Here is a 19318-nt window from a genome sequence, read left to right as displayed (position 1 = left end):
ATTTACATTGTCAAAGGAGCATATATATATATTTATGTATATATACATATATATATACATTTTTCTTAGTTCTGCCTATTTCTGTATCATATAGCATAATTCTCTTAATCCTTTATACTTATTATTTCTCAAGGAATAATCCTATTTCATTACCTCATCAACTCTGTCTTCAGCTTTTCACTTAAGGTAGTAAAGTATCCATTCATTCCCATCTTACTTTGTTGGATTATCATCCATGACCTGCCTTATGACCATGTGTATCAAAAATTATATCCTACTATATTTCTTCCTTATCTTTATATTGTCCAATTTATCTTGGTTTCTGGGAGTTCAATGGTCATCTTTATGTGGATGATTTATGATGATTCCTAGATTTTTATGCATATAAAATATGTACATATCCTAAATATACACACATTTCACGTATAATGGGAATGGATTAAAATCGGCCTTTTTCTGTCTCTCATCATATATAAATCATTTTTTCTCTTTACTCTGAAGCATCTCTCCTTCTTCCTAATTTCCTGTTTCCATAATGGGTATCACATCTTTCTTATTTACCCAAGAAGTCAGTCACAAGAATGGATGGTAGAAGAAGAATTTTGATACTGTGGCCAAGATCTCAAGTTCACTTCTTTCTATACATATTTACTGATGAATTTTACCATGTGTTTAATGATAATTTTAGCTATTAATTTGAAATCTCAGAGTTAATGAACTATTTTGCATTGTGAAGAAATAATCATTCTATTCTTTCTCAATTTATTATTAAATTCTATTCATCTCTGATTTTTTTAATATATGAAAAGAAATTTCACCAAATGTAACTGATACAAAGAGAGCACTTAGATTAACTTTTAAAATACATTTTAAAAATTTCCAATCTGAAGTCAGAGACCAAGGGACACAAGCTCCCATAGGTGAAGATGGTACGGATTTAATCAAGGTTGTTGCAACAGGGTCAAGAGAGGGGTAAATACTCTATTTGATAGTTTCTATTTCAACTGACAATTCTTGCTAACTGCTAAGATAATTTAGTTCCTTACTGTTGAAATAAGTGTTACCAGTCCTTACTGGTACCTCTACTCAGTTAAAGCCATTTCAAATAGCATTTTTTCTTTCATCTTCTCTTACGCCTTATGCTCATAACAGAAATCCTTTACCTTGGTTCATAATATCATAGTTGTTATTTTTTTCCATTTAGATTCCAGATACATGACTTTTTGATTTCAGAAAGCCTAAACCATTCTGAAATAAATTCTATATCTCTAGAGGAAAAATTGAACTTATTTTATGCTGATTCCTGGGAGGATGAGTACAAGGTTTTAGCCCCGGTGCACTCTATTATCTTAAACTTCTTTTAAAGTGTTTCTCACCTATAAACTTTCTTTTGTAGTGAATTTTCTTTTCATCACCAGAGCTATTCTTTCAAGGACAAAGGAGCAAGAAAAATTTCTTCTATAAAAAGAAAAACTGGTTAAATGTACAAGCTCAATACAGTGCTTGAAAAACATTACACCTACAGACCTTATTAATTTTACACCCACAGGTTTGATTTTACTTTTGTAAAAACCCAACTGAAATGTCCAAGTAATATTTAATTCTTTCTGATCTAAGGGTATGGCTGTTCTTAGACTCTGATCAAAGTCTCTGATAGGAAAGATAACTCATTTTTTTTGTTTTTTTTTCTTTTACAGTTCATTGCTTTTGCTTCTTTATTCTTCATTCTGGTTTCAATCACAACCTTTTGCCTGGAGACCCATGAGGCTTTCAATACCATCATAAACAAGACAGAACCAGTGATCAATGGCACAAAAGTTGTTCTACAGTATGAAATTGAAACGGATCCTGCCCTGACGTATGTAGAAGGAGTGTGTGTGGTGTGGTTTACATTTGAATTTTTAGTGCGTATTGTTTTTTCCCCAAATAAACTTGAATTCGTCAAAAATCTCTTGAATATCATTGACTTTGTGGCCATCCTACCTTTCTACCTGGAGGTGGGACTCAGTGGGCTCTCCTCCAAAGCTGCTAAAGATGTGCTTGGCTTCCTCAGGGTGGTGAGGTTTGTCAGGATTCTGAGAATCTTTAAACTGACCCGCCATTTTGTAGGGCTGAGGGTGCTTGGACACACTCTTCGAGCAAGCACTAATGAATTTTTGCTGCTGATAATTTTCCTGGCACTAGGAGTTTTGATATTTGCCACCATGATCTACTATGCTGAGAGAGTAGGGGCTCAACCTAATGACCCTTCAGCTAGTGAGCACACACAGTTTAAAAATATCCCCATTGGTTTCTGGTGGGCTGTGGTGACCATGACCACTTTGGGTTATGGGGATATGTACCCACAGACATGGTCAGGGATGTTAGTAGGGGCTCTGTGTGCTCTGGCTGGGGTGCTGACGATAGCCATGCCTGTGCCTGTCATTGTCAACAATTTTGGAATGTACTACTCTTTGGCAATGGCGAAGCAGAAACTTCCAAGGAAGCGAAAGAAGCATATCCCTCCTGCTCCTCAGGCAAGCTCTCCTACATTTTGCAAGATGGACTTGAATATGGCCTGTAACAGCACACAAGGAGATCCATGCCTGGGCAAAGACAATCTATTGCTGGATCATAACCGATCAGGTAAGACACAACACCAAATGCATGCTTCCTCTAGCCTTGCAGAACAGGATGTTCTGTAGGCATAAGACAATAGCCTCATTTTCTGCAAATACAACCCAATTCTCAGGCCTCTCTTCTTACTACTGTTTCTGACTGTGCTAGGCTTATGGTAGAGGCAAAATGGAAGTCTTCTTAGACTCACACTAACTAGACTTGCGCATAGCTGGCCTATACAATTTTCTTGCTTCAGTGTGAATGCTTTTTGCTGATGGTGCCAACTTTTTCTTTTGCCTGTCTCCTCGTTGGTCTTGTGCCAATGTTTCTTTGTGTTCTTGCACGATGTGATGGTATGAATATCTTGCTATGTCCTTCATTGTTGACTTCCATGCCATTTTGCTTGGTGTGCGTGTCTCTTGTGTCAGCTTTACCCCAGTCACTCGGTGGCATACGTTATAAAAAAAGTTACATGAAGCCATCGTTTAAAAGCAATGGATGCTTACACTGCAGGGGCTTGAATCCCAAAGAAGTCATATGGAAAGTTGCCCTCTAGACTTCTAACCCTGTAATATTTGTATAACTAGCTTAAAATAGACATCATGCTGGAGTTAAGGGCAAGCTGCTAATTTTATTTGTTTTTTTTTAATTGAGTTTTAATCAAGTTTTAATTCTATTATTAGAGTTTTCTTTTTAATGTATTATCCATTTAGATTGCCTCTCTTCCCTTTCAAAGCTGAGCATAAATAATTTTTTGATGATTTATTATTATGACCTATCTGTACTGCTTTCCCCCTTCATCCTTTGAAAGGGAGAAAAGCAGAGATATCTATTCCCATGATTTTAATGGCACAGAACCTCTAGTGGCTGTGGAAACTTTACCAAATGAAGATGAACAACTCACCACTGCCATTAAGACTTAGATTATTCCCTGGGGACCTGAAAGGTTAAATCAGAAGCACAAATGGAAGGAAACCATGTCTTCACCCTAAGACTGATTTTTATTATAAACTATATAAACTAAAAAGATATATTATATTATAATCTCTAAACATTCTTTCTAAATAGATATCTGAAAATGAGTCTGCTCCAAATTCCAGTAAGAATTGTGGTTTATAGTTCGAATGATAGTTCTTAAAGGATAGTTCTCAGGAAATACCTCCAAGGTGTTCCCATGAAATGGAATCTAAAAGAAACCAGGTACTCAGGAAAACAGAGCTTGTAAGTTTGCATTCATGCTGGCATGTCCTAGAAATCCTTGAAAATTTGATGGAATCCAATAATTCTACACTTTGAGGATATCTGGAAAAGTTTATTATTTTCCAGTCATTTTCCTTGAGTAGTACTGGCCTAAGATTTGACCCTAAGACTGATCATATTTTAATTATGCCAATTGGTTCTTAAAGTGTGATTTGGGGCTCTCTGAGAGTTCTTGAGACCTTCTCCTGGGATCTATGAGTTCAAGATTTTTTATAATAATACTAAGCTGCTGATAGATATGACTCCTGTAAACAAAAGCTCTTTGGGGGTTCCCAATAACTTTTAAGAATGTGTAGGGGTTTTGAGACTAAAAAATTTGATAATCACTAAACTAAGCCATTCTGTTTCTCTTTCTCTTTTCATCGATGTGGATAGTTGATAGCTGACATGATACTGAAATACAGTTTATGGAGACAATAGCCTATAGACATATCTGTAATTATTCATTTCTTAGCATTGTTAGCTCTTAACCTATCTAAGAGTTTCAGTGTTATAATATTTCCACCAACAGGTCACATTAAATCATATCTTGTACAAAAGCCACTTAAAATGATCCCCTATCGAATGTATATGCTAAATGATCACCCTAGTGCAAATATTAATAAAATGAAAATAGGTCTTGATCAATGACACATGTAAAATCCAGTGGAATTGCTCATTGGCTATAGGAAGGAGGTGGGAGGAGTAGGGGAGGGAAATAAGATGATTCAAGTAACTATGGAAACATATTCTAAATTAATTAAACTCTAAAAAATAAAAACAATAAAGCTAAAATGTTTGAGAAAAAATGATCCCCTATAAATCATGAATCTTAATTTAGAAGTTCAATAAATAAAACTGAAAAAAAATCAAGTGCTTTCTAGTGGCCATAAACATACTGGTTAGCACTCAGGCATTTAAATAGGGTTGATGGAAAATGAGGATTTTATAAATATACACACATACATACATACATATATGTCTATATCTATCTATCTATCTCTATATGGGAATGAGATTCTGTCAATCAAATCTTCAACCAACTAATGTTGGTTTATATATATATATGTGTGTGTGTGTGTGTGTGTGGGTGTGTATGGGTGTGGGTGTGTGTGTTTATGTGTGTGTGATATATATATATATATATATATTACACACAATTTCTATTCTGCTCAATAGCTCTGAACATTCTTTCTAAATAGGTATCTGAAGATGAGCTGACTCAAAATGATAGTAAGAATTGTGGCTTGTAGTTCTGGTGGTGGTTCCCATAGGATAGTTCTCAGGAGCTCTCTCCAAGGTACTCCAATAAAATGGAATCTTAAAAAAATGCACCCAAGAAAACAAAGCTTTTAAGCAGGTTTACCTAAGAGTCCTCCAGACTCTGATGAAAACAAACAAAAATACACTTAGAGGACATCTTGAGAAGCTACACTTTTCTTGCTGTTTTCTTCTAATAAGTCTATTTTTGAGCTTCTGAACTGAGCATCCTGGTGTTCTGCTTAATGAAAGTGGAAAACTTTTACCTGTAGAAAACAATATGGCACCAGCTAAGCCCTGGCAGCCCAATTACTTATATCATAGCTATTCCCTAAATAGGCAATCCTTTCCAATATATGCTCATTTATATTTAAGTAGTTTCTTTTAAATAATGAACCTCACCACTGGCCAACATATCAGCATGGTCATAGTCTCTTCCCTAAAATCTATTTGCTACTAAACAAAATCCCAGAAGAGAGCATGGATGTCCCAAGAGGAATGTCTCTCCTTTCCCTAGTTTAATGATGTACCCCATTTATCTAGGTGATTGGGGCTAGAGATGAAAATCCATTTCCTTTTTGTATCATGAGTTGATTACTGTGTGTTGTATTGAGCTACTGGAATATCTGGCAATCAGTGTGAACCTCTATGTGCTGTGTCCTTTTTTTCATTCATTACTGTCTGTAAATGGGCATGATGCTTTGACCAGTGTTATCAGGTGAAGACAGTGCAGGAAGTGAGCGGCCATTGTCACCCCCTGAAAGGCTCCCAATGAGACGCTCTAGTACCAGAGACAAAAACAGAAGAGGGGGAGCCTGTTTCCTACTGACTACAGGTGATTACACGTGTGCTACCGATGGAGGAATCAGGAAAGGTAGGAATGAATTTTATCAGCTTCTAGAGGGTTATTCACCTGTTAAATGCTGAAAAAAATGAAATGCAAATAGATTGCTTTTGAGGAGAGATTGCATCTAGTTCAATGTAGCAAATCCCTCCCCCCATTTCCATTGTTTTTTTTCCTTTCCAAAAACATTATTTATTTATTTGCTTTTTTTTTTTTGGGCAAACCTGCTTGGTGGTGTTACCTCTGACAGTCACTTCACTCCTTTTCTTTTAATTCTTCTTTCATTTTTGTTCATTTGTTTAACCCTTTCTCTTATGAGCAGGGTTATAATGCAGGGGTATGCTGGTTATATATTTAACAACTGGTTCTCCAGAAGGAAAAAAAATGACAAATGTTTAAGTTTAATCTTTATTACCAACATTTTCTTCATCACTTTCTTAACTATAGGAATAAACAAGGAAGCAACTCAAATTTAATATGTGATATTTGCTGAGGTGTTAATTCTCATATGGGACATTTAACAATTATCTCTAAGCTGGTACAAGCTAGCTTCAGCATACCCCTAGAATTGAAACTTTAAAAAAATTAATAATCACTCATTTCTTTAATGTTATCATTTTGGAATTCTTAAAAATTATAGGAATTTTCTCATGACAAATCATGAGAATAATTAAAATATAATGCCTATTTAATTTAGTGTAACATATCTTTAAATGATAGTTGAAAAATGTATTGAGCATTAAAAAATATTGAACATTAACAAAGGGAGAAAAAAATGTTGTAGGCCTCAATCGAGATTTTTAAGACATACCTAATTTGTGCAGCTTCTGCCTCTGGCTTACATGAGAATCACAAATTTTATGTAATAAGACAACAGACTACTTTGGCTAATATATCTGATCACTTGAGGAATTATTCTGTGTCTTTATGGAATAAAATGATCCCAAGAAAAAGAGTAGTGAAGTTTCCTATTATCTTATCAACTAGGAATTATTCTTGAACATATCCTCTTGACATCATCATGCATTATCATCCATGGTTCTGTGCATTTTTTCTCTGTAGTTCAAAATTTAATAAAGAAAAATTAGTCATTTTAATTTCCTATTTAATAGACATTTCTATAAGAGAGTGAAACTATCTTAATAGCTTAATTAGATTCCATCTCATATTTCTTTCCTCAACTATGACTTAGCTGCTGCCTCTGCTCATGACTAATTTTTTTAAGTGTCTGATTCTTCTAAACATCAATATAATTGTGCCTTTTTTCTTTTTCAATATATCTTTGATTCTGCAAATACATCAGCATTTCTACTCTGCCTTTGCTGAAATCTTGGCCTATCCCATACTCTGTACAATTTACAACTTCAATTTTAGTTCTATTTGTACATCTTCATCAAAATGTATATATGTACCTCAAATATATGCATGCATATACATGCATTTAGACACATTTCATTTTTAAAAGAAAAAAAGTATTTCTAGTTTAAAACATAATACCTCATTAAAAGAATAGAAAATTAAATTATAATGGTATCTTACAATAAATAATAAACATTAATTGAATTCTTTATGAAAAATATACCATAATATTATTGTCCTTTAAAATAATTACATTGATCTAGTAATTTCAGGTGCTTCGTATATATTTTCTCTTTAATTCTCTGAAGACCTGTTCTAGATTATCTTCTATACTACCTCCTTGCTGATTCTTTTTTCATTCCTTATTAGTCTATATTCTACATTCTTTTGCTTCTGGTTGTCCAATCATGGACTTTCTCTGTCTCTTTACTCTAGACTCTAATTTAAAGGAAGAGAAGCTTTTTCTCTAATTTCTGGATTTCAAGATTTGTTTCTGTTTTGTTTCAGTTTTTCAAAATCTCCCATCTATGTCTCTGTATCTTTATGTGATATGAAATATATTTTATAATTATTCTTTTGATCTCTGTCACTGTTTAACATTTAAACATTATAATTAATCTTTTGTAACAATATGAGATATCATATATTTACATTTTTATAATTTTAATTACATTTTAGACCTAGAAAAATATAGATTTGGGAGTTTTTCTTGAATTTTTCTTTTTTCTTTCTTTAAGAAACTGTTTTGCTTTTGATCTCTTTGTCTCTGTCTATATCTCTCCCAACCTATTTCTTTCTCTCTGTGTCTGTGTTTCTGCTCAATGTCTGTCTTACTCTGTCTCTATCTCTATTTCTATATTTTTGTCTCCTTCCCTTTCTCTGTTTCAATATTGGTTTCTGTCTCTCAATCTCTCTGTTTCTGTATGTTCAGTCTCACTTGGTTTATGTGTCTCTGTCCTTGTCTATATCACTCAAATATTTAGGTTTTTTTAAAATACATATGCCAAAGTTTAGGTATAAAAAACTCATTTGTTCTTTTCTGTCTTATACTAGAAAATTTGAAATTTTCAAGTCATAAAATAAAATGGTAGATGTGAATATTTTGCAAAATTAAAAATTTTGCCAGTGTAAGGCATTATTATTATTTATTTTGAAAGTGCAAAGCTATATGCAGAAGATATTGAAGGATGAATTCCATATATGATGCAGTTCTGTGCTCATATTTCTTCCTCTGAATTAGTTTTCATTTCTTAAATTAAGCTATCATTTGGAAATCTAATCTCTATCCTTTTACTTATCACTTGAATTGATGGGCTGTCTATCCATGGAATAATGGAAAGAACAATAGTTCCAGTACAGGAAGAGTCTGTATTAAAAGGTTGATTCACCTATTTAACTATTTGTATTATCCTAGGCAAGTCAATGAATTTATTTTGGCCTCATTTTCCTGAGGAGTGAAATAAGCTGAGAATCTTGGACAATACATCATCTATAAAGTCCTTTTTTTTTTTGCTATGAATCTGTGAAGCTATTATTCTTTTAAAATTCATATTTAGCTTTTTATTGTTTTGCTTCCTATGTCCAGTGATATCTATTTTCTTCTCTTAGACTATTGTATCATGCTCTCTTTACCTTGATATGGGTCCTTCTCATTCTTCCTTCTTTCCTTCATCCTTTCATTGTCTCCCTCTATTCCTTTCTTCCTCCTTCTATCCTTCTTCCTTCATTTCTTTCTGCCCTTCCCTCCTCCTTTTCATCTTACTCTTCTTCCTTCCCTCTTTCTCTTTCTTTCTTTCTTTGTTTCTTTCTTTCTTTCTTTCTTTTTCTTTGTTTCTTTGTTTCTTTTTCTTTGTTTCTTTGTTTCTTTCTGTTTCTTTGTTGCTTTGTTTCTTTGTTGCTTTGTTTCTTTGTTTCTTTCTTTGTTTCTTTCTTTGTTTCTTTCTTTGTTTCTTTCTTTGTTTCTTTCTTTGTTTCTTTCTTTCTTTCTTTCTTTCTTTGTTTCTTTCTTTCTTTCTTTCTTTCTTTCTTTCTTTCTTTCTTTCTTTCTTTCTTTCTTTCTTTCTTTCTTTCTTTCTTTCTTTCTTTCTTTCTTTCTTTCTTTCTTTCTTTCTTTCTTTCTTTCTTTCTTTCTTTCTTTCTTTCTTTCTTTCTTTCCTTCTCTATTTTCTTTTCCTCTTCTCTTCTTCCCTCCCTCCCTCCCGTCCTTCCTATTTTAAGAAGTACCAATATAGAAATATGTTTTGTAAATACATGGAGTCACTCTAGTCTGTTTTTAATAATGAGATCTTCTCAGTCATTAAATATATACATCTATTTTTACACAGGTTTTTAAGGAAGAAATATTGTATAAAAAAGCATGTTTCTAAACAATAAATAATAATTTGGCTTAATTAAGCAAATGTCATTAACGATCCTAAATATTCAAGCCAGTATTTAGGATAAGGTACAATTTCTGTTTCTTAAAGAACTCCAGTTTAACTCAGGTATGCTATTGCATATGCACAGAAATATAATTTTATCCGGGAATTAGATTACAAGATTCTTTTAGGCAAAATTGCTCATTAAAGTTTCTTATCCAAAATAAAGCTTGCTGACATAAATTGAAACATGCATGCTTCAGATGTATTATGAAAAACAAATTTCTTAATTAAATACCAAATATGATTGAAAACCTTGAGTGAATAATAAAATTAATTCAAATCAAACTAATTGTAAAATTAACTGATAACTCTTTGTTAATAATCCTATTACAGATGAAAAATTATGATTAAAAGAGGAAATCAATAATTTAGTATATTATAGACTAAATCTTAGTAGAGCTTTTTAAATTTCTAGGCTAGTTCTCATGTTATCATGAGAGTGGACTATGGACATTTAGTCAATACTGTAAGAGACAAAAATGTTGTAAATACAAAAACTCATGATTTTACAACTTTACCACACTTTTGCCTGTAGAATACTATAGATTCACTTTGGGGGACTAGAAGACTATTTCAGTGTGTTAGTGAAATATCCTGGAGTCATAAGAATAATGATGAGGAACCTTTTACTCCATAAACTGCCCTGTTTCTGAATAAAGAACAAAGACTAGTTTCTGGGACAGTGAAAGTTAGCATGAAGAAAAATGTACTTACCATTTAAAAATATGAAAATGAAGAGCTGAGGAACATTACACCTGTCGTGTTAGCATATGTTTTAGGCAAATATTAATTACATATTTTGTTATTCCTAGTGGCATTCTTAAATATTTAAAAAATCTCAAAACCAAAAATTTTCAAAATTGGAAGGATATCAGTATAACTTTTAGTTGAACTCAGTAGGGTCCATTAATTTTATTTTTAATGAAAGCTTTTTTGAGACTAGTACTTCAATATAGTTGGATTCCTTTTTAATTCTCTATTTTATTTTATTCATTTAAAAAAGAAACCAATTTATACATTTTTCTAAGTAGTGTTCTGTGGGTTTCACTTTTCTGCCAGAAGTTCCCAAGACACAATGTGATCAAGAACTTCTGCAATAAGGACTCATTCGTCCATTATTTGAAGATCTCCAATTAGAGGGAGTCCATTCCCTTGCAAAGGAGTTCATTCCTTTTACTTATGCAGAGCTTTAAGTAATATAAAAAGAGGGATACCATTTATCAGATGCTCAAATGGAAGATTCTTGGGTACAAATGAGCTCACTGTGATTCTCTTCTATTTCTGATAACAAATCTACCATTTGGTCAGATGTAAGTGGTACTGAAAGATAAGACCCTTTGATGTTTAACTTAAAGCAGCTGGGATGAAGCTTTTCTTAAGCATAATTACTTATTTAGCTAACCATAAGTTGATGAATTTAAGAATGTCAAAGCAATATAAAATTCAATTCTGATTTTGGGAAGCACAGAATTGGACCTGTGATTTCATCAGTTAATATAAATCCAAGTATGGAAACTCTTCTACTGACACAGGCCAGTATTTTACAATTTAGAATTACATGGGGGACATGAGAGCCCAATTTATTTGTCATCATCATACAGCTAATATGAGGGCAGACCAATCTCTTATCTATTATGCCAAAAAGTGGCTAAGGTGGTTATTCATTATTATTTTGTTATTAGTATTGATTAAAAATGGTTTTCCCCAGAGGTTTTTTTTGCCTTGCATGGAATCCCTAATTTAAATGACTTGACTTAAGCCTTGTAGACATTATAGACACTTTTCAAGAGTTTAAATATCCCAGAAAGAGCCATGAGTTATTTGATATTTGTATAGTGGACTGATGGGCAATTTTGTTGAACTCAACAAATGGCAAAGTCCCTAAAGCATTTCCCAGTGCCTATACATTTACCTCTCCACAAGATAATTTCTTTTTCTTCCCCACCAGCAATTTTAAAAACAGGAGCAATTAGAATATACCTTTCCACTGGCAAACTTGAGCTGTGAGGTTAGTCGAAAATACATATGGCTGTCCTTGACATCGAAAAGTCTGCCTTAAACAAAATCCTGTCCTCAACATTTCCAATTTCCATTTCCTTCCCCCCCCTCTTCAATGCTCTTCATCTCCCTGGAGTGGACAAATATCAACAAAAGTCACTTTTGAGGGATGAGAAGGCTTTATCAGTTGCTTGGTGAAATATATTGAGGGCCAAAAACAATAAAGAGGAACCCTCTACTCTCTTTACTAGAATAGAAAATAAAGATCATTTTCTGAGGCAGGGAAGGTTGATATTAAGGAAAAAAAGAAGCTAGATCTCAAGTAGATTCCTTATAAACTTTGTCTATTAACAGTGTGCCAACATACACAGGATTTATTCCACTTTGATATAGCATCTTGGTTTGACATATTTTTTTTTGAGGGAGGGAGTATGTGCATATCTTTTTATTTCTGTTGCCTGGATAATGACATCAAATGTCATTATTTAACATTCAAGATACATCATTCTTTCTAACCTCTGACACTTGAAGATTAAATACTTGGTTTAAGTGTTCTCAATTTCCTGTTTACAGCTTCTTCATAATCTTGCCATGGAGGATTAGTGCATAAACAAACAATTGTGTTAAGTAAATGATGAAAGAATGAAATGAGTCTAGAAATAGTCTATTATTTTTCTGCATTTCTTCTCCTGGAAATGTCTTTCAATTAATCCAGCATTTCGACCCAATGTATAGCTTTTTAACAAGTATGTTTGCATATTCTTCGACTACTTTGGATGTCCCATGCACTAAAGTTTAATCAATACTAGAAATGGTCTCAGGAAAGATGACCTTAGAACTATATTTCAATACAGATGTGATGGCTTGAGTTAATTGCATATAAGTGGTAGCTAGAGGGAACTTCACTTTTTTTTTTTAGAGTTACAAATTATCTCAATATGGAGTTCTTTGTAAACAAGTCTTCTTGGAGCTCAAAATAGCACTTTTGATTACCCTGTTCTGTATTGTTTGTCTGTGTCTATTTTCTGGTTGAATTCAACTGATGTCTGTGCATTCTTTCATAAAAGGATATGAAAAATCTCGAAGTTTAAACAACATAGCGGGCTTGGCAGGCAATGCTCTGAGACTCTCTCCAGTAACATCACCCTACAGCTCACCTTGTCCTCTGAGACGCTCTCGATCTCCCATCCCATCCATCTTGTAAACCAAACTGCACCAGGAGGCTAAATTGCATCAATTCAAGTACTGTTTACCACATAATGGAAATAATTAAATGTAGCATTACTGTAGGCTCCACTAATATAATAGAAATCCTGCATGATACTACTATTATCAGAAGTCAGAAATGCCACTTGGGTAGCTAATGAGTCTCATCCTGACTCTTCAGATTATCTAAAGCAGTGCTTCTCTTCCTGCTCTGCACTAGTTTATTGGCAATTGTTTTCTGGCAATAAAGAGACAGATAGTGTGAGATATTGGCCAGTATATTCAATAAAATAAGCCTATTTTCAGGGAGATCTATTTAAACCAATGTGCTTCCAAATGACTACCACTCCATTGGACCTACCTTCATTTCTTGTGATGCTCTAATTTCATTCTGAAGATGTCTGGAACACTGTCTTGATTGCACAAATTATCAATATGACTTTGGTCAAATCATTTGCATGGAACATCCTGTCTCCATCACCTGAAAGCAGTATTACTGTATATGGGAATCCTGGATGGCTCTGGATGCTTTCTTTCTTTTTTTTTTAGTGTTTTTTTCTCCACATTGAACCATCCTGCTGATGCAAAAAGCAATGGGCAATGGTTCGCATGTGGGGTGGGAGAGGGCAGAGGGAAAGGGTGAGGGTGGAGGGTAGGGTTTCTCTTTTCTTTTTCTTTCTAATCCTTTGAAAGAAAAATATATTTTAAATGATTTATTTTTTATTGCTTTTCATCTTCTAAAATGCTGTAATGGAGTTCTGAATGTCTCTGGTTATTTGTACACAGATAACTGCAAAGAGGTTGTCATTACTGGTTACACGCAAGCAGAGGCCAGATCTCTAACTTAATGACTTGGGGAAGGCACAAAACATGAAAGAAAGGTAAATGCCAGCCAGGCTTGCAGTATTATTATTTTTTTAGCAAGGAAAGGCTACTTGGTACTATAGCCATTTCCCCCCCATCCCCAAAGAAGCCTAGTGCCAAGTCACAACCCAAAGGACCTCTGCTCCTTTTTGGGGGGGTGGAGTGGGTGGGGGGTGCAAATGTAGAAGGGCAGAGGTCTTTTTAAAGGAATTTCTTTGACCAGCCTTAAATCTGTGACCTCCTGGGTCCATAAGAATTTCAGGCAGTGTTTTTTGCAGGTGCTTTGTCCTGTATGTTGTTTCTGTCTGTCTGTCTAACTGCCTGTCTCAACTGTAAACTTCATCTATCTCCATAAAGCACAGAGATGCCTTAGGGGGAAAAAGGCTTCTATCTTTTAGTCCCAGGTTTTCTCTTTTCCCCCTATTCACTCCAGCCACCATTCTTCATATGCAAGTTAATAATGTCCTTTAGACTATTTAGCCTAACATGCACTATGAATGGTTTTGATAAGGAGGATTTAAGTCGAGGTTTGTGGTTTGGTTTTTTTTGGTTGTTGTTTTGTTTTGTTTTGTTTTCATTTATTTGTTTGTTTGTTTTAACTTTTTGCACTCAGTTGCAGCTGGAATGTCAGTTCTACTCCTTAGCAACCAGCATTCATCACCACACTCCAACTAAGTCTCCGGGGAGTCATATTTAGTCTGCAAGGGATAGAGCCTCTTTACTCGTCGCTCTGAATCAAATAGCAATATCAGATGTAGTGTTTAAGGATGATGAGGGGGTGAAAGGGCAAGGGAAAAAGAGGAGGAAGTAGTTCTTCTGAGGCAGACACCATCCCTGGCATCGATGAATAATACCTGCTTCTCATATGTTTATTTTTGTTAGGAACACAATGACCACTTTTCTTGTTGACCATGTAACATGTATTAAATCGATATCTAGAAGCCCTAGAGCATGAACTGCATGTCAGAATCCTTGTACAAAAGTGTATTTACCTAAGCATACATTTCTGATATTTAGAGATGTACACTGATGAATCTTGCTCATGTCACCTGTAAACAGATAACTATCAACAGCTTTCTAGCAAAGGAATATTAATACACTGTCTGGTGCTGCTGTTATTGACTGCAGTGTTACCCAGACTTTTTCATGGATTTTTGACTGCTGACAAGGGACAATGGAATTTAGCCATACCAAGGACTATACTGGAAAGAGATTCCTGCTGCTGCTGCTGCTGCTGCTGCTGCTGCTGCTGCTGCTGAATGGGCTCTGATAAGCATGCTATGCCTTGAAGAGGTCCCTGCATCTTCACTTGGATTTAAAGATGACTAAAGGATGATGGACTGAACTCACTCGCTGCTCCCAGCGTGAGAAGGCTGCCAGTGAACTAACCAGTGTTGATGACCCCATTGTAAATAAATTTTAATAAAAGAAACACAGCTCATGCATGGGATATCAAGCTTTGGTCATCTCATATCAAGAGTAGCTGAATTGTGTGGTCATCAATGGTTTCTTAGACCACTTGCAAAAGCCCACGCTTCTGTGTATTTCCTCATTGGCCTCTCCACACCCAGTAGGTTGTGCGCTGAATCTAAGGCACATGCAGTGATGTTAACTTCATGTCTATGTCTTAATTTTCCACGCATCTACAGTATTTTTTGGTAAAAGATAATTCATAAACATTATCCCTATCTTTTTTTGTTAGAAACCATTGACATGATTATATTTGTTAATTTCAAGTGTCTATGAAAATGTACCTCTTTTCTTTTTCATTTGTTTGAGAAAACAACTGTTATGGCTGGAAAAAATGTCACTTAATTTGTTCATAGTATAAAAGTCTTTTTCCATTGTTACCTCAGAATATAAATATTATGAAAAAATAAACTTCTGGCAAGTGAGAATATTTTTTTATTATAATAACATGGAGCAACATCAGTAAATAGTGAAATATGTAATCAAATTATATCTTAAAATGTATATTTTGCATAAGAGAGATATTCTTTGATCAATTATTCTTTGTGAGTTTTGTGGTAACTGAAGCTAGTCTATTCTATGTCTCTGAAGCTTTGTAGTTGAAACTGTTATAAGACTATTTCATCTTGTTGAATGAACATCTCCAGAATCTGTTAGTCACCCTGGGATTCTTGATATAAAGACCTATCCCAATTATGAAACTCTGTATTGTGGACCTTTTGTGAACATTTCAAAGTGCATGTACAACCTTGGTGAAAACCAATGATAATGTAACTAACTGAAATGAAGAATAAAGGGTAAATGAGTTGGGGATGAATTTGGATCTAACTATTAAATGACTCCAATTTTTTCTTTTCTTTATCTTTCCTCTTTCTTTGTTTTTAACTCTCAACATTTCAATGTCTGTTCAATTTTACACTCTTCATAGAAGCACTGGATCCAGATCTCCAGACTTACAATAAAATAGGAGATAAATACATTTAAAATCAAATATAAAGGTGGATTTTCTTACGGTAACATTGGAGCAACTTCTTCTACTTCTGATATATCTCATCTCCTAAAGTCTATTACATTTCTGGATCTGTGTTAAAATATGTACTGTGGATTACTTCCTATAGAAAGTCTGGTTGAAATAGGAGCTGACATTACAAAGTGCTTTAATGAAGTCTATAAATTGCTTTAAATACATTTGTTCATTTAAGCCTCAAATGTTAAGAGTATTATTCCCCATTTTAGAGATAAATAAACTGAGGCAAGCAGTTTAGATGACTTGCCCTATAGAAAAAAATATTCTAAATTAATTAAATTTGAAAATTAATAAAGTATATTGGGCCAGGTTAAAAAAATGCATATTACTATGTTTGTAGGCCCAAAAGATAATAAAAATGGTGTACAAAAAAATGATTTGCCCTTCATTCTAAAATAATATCATAGGCAGTAATGAAGTACATGATTTTTAAACTGATGTTCATATCAAAATCTGATGTTAGTTATTTTTTCATTTGAAAACTACCCTCTCTCCCCTCAATGTATTCCTTCCTCTTAATGAATAGTGATCCTGATTCCTCAAACTATCTTTCAAAATCCATTCTAATAGTTAATTATATTTGGATAAATACTTTTTTCTGAGTGTCCTCAAAGATTCTACTCCATGATGTTTCTCAGGTCTGGTTCTTCTGTAACTCTCCTGCTACTTGAGGGTAGCCTCCATCTTTTCCCCTAGCAAGCTCAACCATTTTACTATCGACCTCTGATAAGATTTAATTCAGATGTACCACATTTAATATTTAGGTTATTTTATGGCATTACCCTGCAACTTTTTTTTCAAGTTGATCCACAAAATTCTAAAACTATAAACAAAATTATGTAAGAAAATAGAACAATTACAGATAGCTAAGTAGTTCAGTGGATAGTTTGCTGGTTTAGGAATGAGGAAATGATCATTATTCAGTCATATCTCACCCTTCTTGATGACATCTGTTGTTTTCTTGGCAAAGTTACTGAAGTTCTTTGTCATTTCCTTCCCCTTATCATTTTACAGATAAGGAAACTGAGGCAAATAGGGGTTAAATAAATTGCCTATGATCACACAGCTATTAAGAGTATTAGGCTAGATTTGAACTCATGAAGATGAGTCTTCCTAACCCAATTTCTCAATCATAGTGTCCTGGATAAAGAATTGGAAATGGCAGTCATGAATACTCCGCCTTGAATATTAGTTCAAAAAGCACCAGCTTGCAAGACTCTAAACACTTTCCTTAATTTCTCTATATTTAGTTTCTTCATCTGTAAAATGGGGATGGTAATCCTTCAATAGCACTAACCTCAGTGGGTTACTGAGATAATCACATGAGATAATGTATATAAAGTGGTTTGTGTCAGTTATTATTAAAGAGTTCATTAAAGAGCTATTAAAAGACTTGGAAAAGGGAATTTGTCCAATGTAATTATAAGGATAAATTTTTAAATATAGATCAGGGATAAAGAATAACTATAAAAAAGCAGTGGAGGAAGAAATATATGGAGGCTGATGATTGCAAAGGACTTTTAAAATGAAAAATAATTGTCATCAAAATTTGACATAGATTTTAATGAAAAAATCATGAATGAATTAAACAGCACATATTTTATTATAAAACTAAATCATGTAGCGGTCAGAGAGAACTGATTCTAGAGACAATGAATATATTAAAAGACATCATTACAAAGCAATGACTCAAGAGATTTTGTTCCATGTCTTGAAGATTATTAGAGCTAAATGAATCTAGAAAATAGATATCAGCTCATAGCCCAAGACAAAATAAGCTGTTTTCCATTTTTCTAATTCTCAAATATAAAAAGCATAACAAAAAATAAAGATTGAGCCTCCTTTTCCTTTGCTTTCTAATGCTGAAATCCATTTTTCTAATTATTAAAATGTCATCATCACTTTGGAATTGTAGTTACATAGAAATATTTTCTGCAGAGCAGTGTCTGTTTCCTTTCTTGGAATCAATCCAAGTCCTTACACTTTTCTATATTCCTCTAAATCAACTCCTCTCAAATCACATTGTCTTTCATTGTTTCACTGAAATTAAATTAGACTTTAAATAAGGATTATATAAATTCTATTTTTGACAGATTAGTGTTTTTGTGGCTACATTTTGTATTTTCTAGTAAATACCTAAATAGCACATAAAAGACAGATGACCTCCATAGAAAATTCTAGGACATTGCATAGATTTTTCCCTCATATGATGTTACAACAACATTATAAGCTGATGCTCCCATCTTTAAAGGACTTTTAAATTTGTATTCTCTCTGAAGAGTAAAATAGGAACATGGTGTATGTGTGTGTGTGTGTGTGGGGGAAATCAAAGGGTCTCCAAGAACTTTCAGGAAGGACCTCCTACAATACAACTTGAAAATAAATATTCTGCCCACAGAATGCATTTTTGTTAAACCAGAAAAGGCACCTACTGACTTTTTATGGACCCATGTGATTAAGTTTGAAAAGCACTACATTTGAAATCTAGTCAAGATTCCACAATTACCAAGAGTCTCAAATTCAAGGGGATTTATTGCCAAGTTGTTTGATTCTCAAGACTAGGTGTGAGGATGGCTCTCTCTCTCTCTCTCTCTCTCTCTCTCTCTCTCTCTCTCTCTCTCTCTCTCTCTCTCTCTCTCTCTCTCTCTCTCCATATATATATATATATATATATATATATATATATATCTGTCTCTTTAAATTTTAGGGGGATACTTTAATGTTTGAGTCATCAGCTTCATTATAGTTTATTTTTCCAGAAACTCTTTGGTTGAAAGCCAAGCAATAACTAATCAAAACAATTATCTTTGCTTTTTATGTAGGGAATACATTCCAGTCTAATAATCTTATCTTCAATAGAATAGCACATGAGACAAGATTGACTCCATAGTCAGAGGACCTGGGTTCTAATACTTTTCTGACACTTTTTACCTATGTGTCATTGGGAAATCCATTTAACCTCTCAATTTCTGGTTTCATATATGTAAAGAAGGTTTAAAATAGGACCTATTATGTATTTAACTTATGAAGTTG

General features: G+C 33.8%; 1 protein-coding gene across 1 annotated transcript in view; it reads left to right on the top strand.

Moving 5' to 3' along the window:
* KCNC2 (potassium voltage-gated channel subfamily C member 2) overlaps positions 1–16075 on the top strand; it is a 297957-nt gene extending 281882 nt beyond the window's left edge. The window contains 3 exon segments of the mRNA XM_056798463.1: positions 1698–2625; positions 5807–5971; positions 12786–16075. Of these exon segments, the coding sequence (XP_056654441.1) occupies positions 1698–2625; positions 5807–5971; positions 12786–12922 (1230 nt within the window). The 3' untranslated portion in view covers positions 12923–16075.
* Positions 16076–19318: the final 3243 nt, after the last annotated feature.

This window comes from Monodelphis domestica, chromosome 5 (assembly GCF_027887165.1).
Source record: "Monodelphis domestica isolate mMonDom1 chromosome 5, mMonDom1.pri, whole genome shotgun sequence".
Lineage (NCBI taxonomy): Eukaryota > Metazoa > Chordata > Mammalia > Didelphimorphia > Didelphidae > Monodelphis > Monodelphis domestica.
The sequence above is the reverse complement of the archived record's forward strand: the minus strand, read 5'-3'. Positions and strand labels throughout refer to the sequence as shown.